This window comes from Fukomys damarensis, unplaced genomic scaffold, assembly GCF_012274545.1.
Source record: "Fukomys damarensis isolate Sample0158 unplaced genomic scaffold, DMR_v1.0_HiC HiC_scaffold_5, whole genome shotgun sequence".
Classification (NCBI taxonomy): domain Eukaryota; kingdom Metazoa; phylum Chordata; class Mammalia; order Rodentia; family Bathyergidae; genus Fukomys; species Fukomys damarensis.
In genome coordinates this window covers 20,128,475-20,134,474 of record NW_022900917.1, presented here as the reverse complement: position 1 = coordinate 20,134,474, position 6,000 = coordinate 20,128,475, and the positions used below count along the sequence as shown (strand labels likewise).

The following is a 6,000-nucleotide window of genomic DNA, read 5'->3' as shown; positions in this document are numbered from 1 at the left end:
GAGCGCGGCCGTGCTCCAGCACTGCTGCTGTGGTGGCGTCGGTCCCAGTCCCGGGAGGGTTTGCAGGTCCGGACCTGTGGGCTGCTCGGTTGGGTCACCGTGGAGCCGGTGGAACCCTCTTTTGGGATTGAGGTGACCTAAAAACCGGCTGCTTGGGTGCTGACGAGTGCTGGCTGGGCCGGGCGGGGCACCCGCACCTGCGCGCAGGTGAATGCCCGGCGCCCTGGCGGCCTCTGCCCTGGCACACGATCCGAGTTGTAGGAGAAAGTTTTCAAATAGGGAGGATCCGGGAGGCGTATTGCCCGCCTTTCCAGAGGTCTGTGTATCCACTACACATCTTTTTTTAAAAATCAGAAACGGGTTATGTTTCTTAAATCTGGCTTGTACAAATAAAAAAGTCACACCAGGGAATGATGTAATCTGAAGGCAATCTGCTAGGGAAACGAGATCTCAGATTTGGGGTGCATTTATCATAAAAATAGAGGGTTGGAGGGAGGGGACCTGCGAATTGGTTTTTCAAGATTCCTCTGGTTTTGGGGGGAGTTTGTCTCTTCCCGGGTCCTCAGCACGATGGCTCTGATATCAGCGTAGGGGCTGCTTGCTTCCCTCCTGTGTTTGTTCTTTCAGTTTAACCAGTCGGTGAGCAATGAACTGAATATTGGGGTGGGGACTTCCTTTTGCCTGTGCACCGACGGCCAGCTGCACATCCGGCAAATCCTGCATCCTGAGGCTTCCAAGAAGGTAACAAGAGTGCGACTTCTGGACAGATGGCTGGGCTTGGGGAAACGGCCGGTGGGGGGGGGCTTTTGAGAAGGGCCTTCGAAAAGTCGTTCATCGGAATGCATCTACATTTTGAAAGCTGCAACGGGTAGTTGTTGTTTGAGTGGGTATAGGATTTCATTTTGGGCTCTAGGAAAGTTGGTAATGCTAAGATGCTAAATTTAATGCATATTTGGCCACAATTAAAATGCACGACAACTTTATGGAGAGGTTTGGGACTGCAGTAAGGGGACTGACAAAGGTTATCTATAAAAGCAGTCTCTTAAATTTTCAAGATTGTTGACATTCCCTCTTTTTCAAAGCTAGCATGGGGGCTGAATTTTTGACACTTAATATAAACTCAACTAGGGAAGAAAGAAAGTATTGTAATATTTCTGTTTGTGGAAATGCTTTAGTCCTAAGGAGGCCATGATGTAGTCCTAAGGAGCTGGCCATGGTGGTAGAGGGCTGTAATCCCAGTACTTTGGGAAGCTGAGGCAGGAGGATGGCACGATTGAACCCTGGTACTCAAGGCTGGAGGGGGGGTTGTGTCATCAGGAAGAAGTTCAACTAAACTATTATTTTTGTTTTGGGATAAGATCTTACTAAATTGCCCAGGATGGCCTAGAACTTTTGATCCTCCTGCCTCAGCCTCCCCAGAAGTTGGGATTACAAGCAAGTGCCACTACCTCTGCCAGGCCCTTTGCGAACCTTTTTAAGTATGGAGTGAGAAAACTGTCTTACCCTGGATAGGCTATGATTTCTCTCCCTGGGAAGAGTACTTAGGGGCCGTGGGACAGTGACAAGCACAGACAGCTGCCCACCCTAGCCAATCATTCCTAAGGCACTTGCTCTCAACAACTTAAATTAGTTTGAGCTGTACCCTTTTATTGTGGTTGGCGGGCATTGCAAGAGCTTGAAAAGACAGATTATATTTGGGTCCTGGAAGCAACGGAGATTGGCAGTTGATGACACAGGCAAGTGCAGTCAGTGCAGATTTCCTGTTCATTCTCTCAGAGTAGGGAAAGGTGTGCAGTTAGTTAATTGTGCAATGTGAAAAGTCTGCGGGAGAAGCTCATGATCCTCTGCCTTGAGAATTAAGGTCACTCCTTTTATAGGAATCTTAGTAATCATTTAATTTTTTTATTAAATGTTAGACAATTGCCACATCTTTGATCCTGAAGTGGACACACAGGAGGGTTCTTTTGTCCCCATAATTTATATGGGGAGGGGGCAAGACTTAATGCTTCCCACACTGGGCTGCAGGGAAGCAGCTGTCTGCATTGTTGTAGGTGGACTGCTTTGGATGTGGGGGAATCTCCCAAGGAAAAAGACTTCTCCAGCTATTTCTATTAAGATTAATTAAATAAAAGAAACTAGAACAACTTAGCACCATAGCAAAAGTCATTCTGCATATTCACTGACAGACGAAATGGCAAAACATGAAGAAAATAATAAGTTAAAGTGTTTTTCTGAATGTGAATATATTTGGATTTATTCTTCCAGGCTTCTATAGAAAAGCAGTCTTTTTGTAGGGAGTGTTCATACAAAAATACTTAGTATCAACATTTTTTATACGCACTAAATAAAATTGTATTTTATATTTTAAATGGGTACAGCTGTTTACACCAAGCCTTTTTGTTGCATATGGGAGTCATTGTTGTAACAGCTTTTAAATGAGCTTTCTTAGAGGTAATTGGGAGGATTTGTAATTCTTTTGGGAACGTGAAAGCTAGGACCATCATGCTGTGATTGATACTGATTTCAAATACAGCAGAAGCAGGTAATATCTAATGGAATTCAATAGACGGAATTTGGATAGAAGGAGATAGTATTGAACATATATTAAAAAGTATTTCCTTCATTTTCCTGACTTGTAAATGAGTAGAAATTCCCAGTAAGTGAACACAAACTATTTTGAAGTTTTACCGAAAAATCTAGGCCAGGCATGGTGGTCCGTGCAGCCTGTAATCCCAGCACTCAGGAGGCAGAGGCAGGAGGAACCTGGGTTGGAGACAAGACTGGGCTATGTAGCGAGATCTTGTTTCAGAAAAAGAACTGAAACCAAAAAAAAGTAAAAATCTTTTTAAAGAAATTATCTTTAAGCTCTTCAATGAGGGTTTTGGGATCACAAAATAAACAATGGTGTTATATTTTCCCACACTGTTAAACTTTAATAACCACAAAAGTGATACTTGTGGTTAAAGAACCATTTCCCCTTTGCTTTGAGATTTGCAATATATATTTTACAATTCTAGTTCAAGTTCTAAGATATGGCCAGAAAACCCATCATGGGATTTCAGTGGGCAGAAAAACCATCATGGGATTATAATTTGGCACAAAAATGATCTTTGTCAATTAACCAGGTATTTACCATTTTAATCTAATTTACTACTGAAAATATACATGATTAGACCTGCCCACAGCAGTGAGACCTACTAAATTTTATAATTTATATCTGTGTGAAAACAGATGTCTGAAAACACAGATGGCCTAAAATGATTATAGCTACAACTCAGAAAGTCTATACTAATACAAATATAGCAGCCCAATTGTAGCTTCAGGAATGTTTTGAGTAAAAATGCATAATGGGACACCAATGTTATATATCTTTCATTAAAATAAAAAAGTTTTTTGTGAAACTTAACATTCAGGATCTAATACAGTAATAGGAGCAGCAATTTAAAAGACCACTTACATTGTTTTATATTTTAAAACATCGTGTGCTTACATTTAATTTTTAGGTTCCTAATTATTAGGGAAACATTGAACCATTTCCCCTAGTTAACAGTATCTACCTTGTCTGTCCTTCCTCAGAATGTATTGCTACCTGAATGCTTCTATTCCTTTTTTGATCTTCGAAAAGAATTCAAGAAATGTTGCCCCGGATCGCCTGACATTGACAAGCTGGACGTTGCAGCAATGACAGAGTGTATCCTTCAAATGATTAGCCAAGAATCCTTTTGAAAATATAGCTCCAGGGAAAAAATGGTTGATTCAAGAAACTTCTAAATGTTTTAGACTTTGTCAATGTATGGATGAAACTGTCCTGCCTGAAATTTGTCTGCACTCTGTGTTAGGAGGAACTAATAGTACAATTACAGGCGTCTCTCAGAGTAGCTGGTAAACTGAACTTAAACAGCTGGATGGACTTAGAGGTGGATTTTTGTGAGATGATTACTTTGATGCAGATCCCGAAGTCTTCTGTCCCTCATTACCTCGGTCTGAGGGCTTACTTGAGTACTAGGTAGCTGTCCTTTCCTTACCAGCTGCAGTTCACTAGTAATCTCTTAATCTCTCACAAGACCATGGTGGTTTTAATAAGTCATTTGCTGAAAGTGCAAGGTCCTGAGTTCAATCCCCAGTACCAGGGGGAAAAAAACCCCAAGTCATCTGCAGGAGTGGCAGTATGAGGTTGGGATGGTCCCCAAATTCCTTTTTCTTTTTTTTTGGCCCTGGAATCAAAGTCAGGACCTTGCGCTTGTGAGGCAGGTGTGGCACCACTGAGCTAAAAATCCCTGACCCTGTCCCCAGATTCTTTACATGCCAAGGTAGTATATTTGATGCATTCATTATATATTGTAAAAGTACATTTTGTAATCATAAATCTTAAAATCACAAATGACCTATTACATTGCATTCATTAAGTCCTTTTTTTGGGTACCTGGAATTGAACTCAGGGATGTGCACTTGCCGGGCAGATGCGCACCACTGAACCACACTGTCTTTAAAGTGCTAATGTCAGGGAGCCTGAGTAAAGGGAGTCCCTACAGCTCCTGTGAGAATTATCACGAGGTAGAACCTGAGGTACCATAAGGAGCTTGCCGGGAGGTGGAGATTCTTCTTTTTGTTTTGTTTTTTGAGACAGGGTCTCACTATGTAGTTGAGACTGACCTGAAACTCAATGCAGCCCAGGCTGGCCTTGAACTCACAGCAATCCTCCTGCCTCAGCCTCCCAAGTGCTGGGATTACAGGCGTGCGCCACCATGCCCAGCGAGATTCTTTTTCCTAAACTTTCTCCTTCACCATCAAGAACTGAAGCCAGAGCTCAGTGTTGGCTGCACACACCTGTAATCCCAGCACTTGGAGGCTGAGGCAGGAGTATCACCGCAAGTTTGAGGCCAGCCTGGGCTCCATAGTGAGTTCAAGTCCAGCCTGAACCACAAAGCGAGACCCTGTCAAAAAAACAAACAGGGCCGGAATTTAGCATAGTGGTTCCACTGCCTCCCTCACAAGTGCAAGGTCCTGAGTTCAATCCCTGGTACCCCCTCGCCCAAAAAAATTCAGGGCTGGGGCTGTTAGCTGAGTAGTAATGCATATGCATGTGCAAACGCATAACACTTAGCGGTACATAGGTGAAGAAAGGTTAGTAAATTATCTTAATTTTAGTAGGTAAGGCAGATATAAATACTATGAAGTATTTATAAAGGGTCTTTCCTCTGGCGATTATTGGTCCTGTGTACTCATAAAAGTGTCCATCCCAGGCCAGGGATTTAGCTCAGTGGTTCTGCCACCTGCCTCACAAGTACAAGGTCCTGAGTTCGATCCCTGGTACCCCCCAAAAAAGTGGCCATCCTTACAAATGGGGTTCTGAGGACTGGGCATTTTTAATGTATTGACCGTTCAAAGAGAATTTGTTAAATGTTTATCTACTTTTAATCCCTCCTAAGATCTTCACATGTGTAAAAAATGGGGCCATTAGCAAATGCTTTCAAAATGTTCACTTGTATTTCTTACTTGGTCTGTGCTCTTATTTTCTACATATCACTACACAGTCCCTTATAGTATCTGACCATTAGGTAAGTGAGCAGGATGCTGGGCTAATTTTTTTTTAAATCTTGGGACTGGCGATTTAGCTCAGTGGTGCCACCTCCTGCCTTGCAAGTGCAAGGTCCCAAGTTCAATCCCCGGTACCAAAAACAAAACAAAAAAACCCTTTTAATTCTGGCCCTGTAAGGATACATTGGCAGTCCATTTTCAAGTGCCATGGAGACAAAACTCAAACATCTGACTCCAGCCAGGCACAGTACTGCACACATGATCCAGCTGTTGCACAGGCTGAGGCAAGAAGTACACATTTGAGGCCAGTCTGGGCAACTTCCTGAGACTTTGCCTCAAAATAATTAAAAAGGGCTGGGGCTGTAGTTCAGGGGTAGAGTGCCCCTGGGGTGGGTCCCCTAGGACTGCTGGGTGGGGGTGAATGACTGCAGTGAACAAATTGTGAAGAAAACCAGGGGCTCA

The 6,000-nt window shown here is 43.0% G+C and overlaps 1 protein-coding gene across 1 annotated transcript in view; it reads left to right on the top strand.

Annotated features, from left to right (window-relative positions):
- Esrp1 (epithelial splicing regulatory protein 1) overlaps positions 1-6,000 on the top strand; it is a 67,582-nt gene that overhangs the window by 1,893 nt on the left and 59,689 nt on the right. Inside the window, exons 2-3 of the mRNA XM_019206819.1 lie at positions 628-741; positions 3,577-3,691. Of these exons, the coding sequence (XP_019062364.1) occupies positions 628-741; positions 3,577-3,691 (229 nt within the window). The remainder of the gene's footprint in view (positions 1-627; positions 742-3,576; positions 3,692-6,000) is intronic.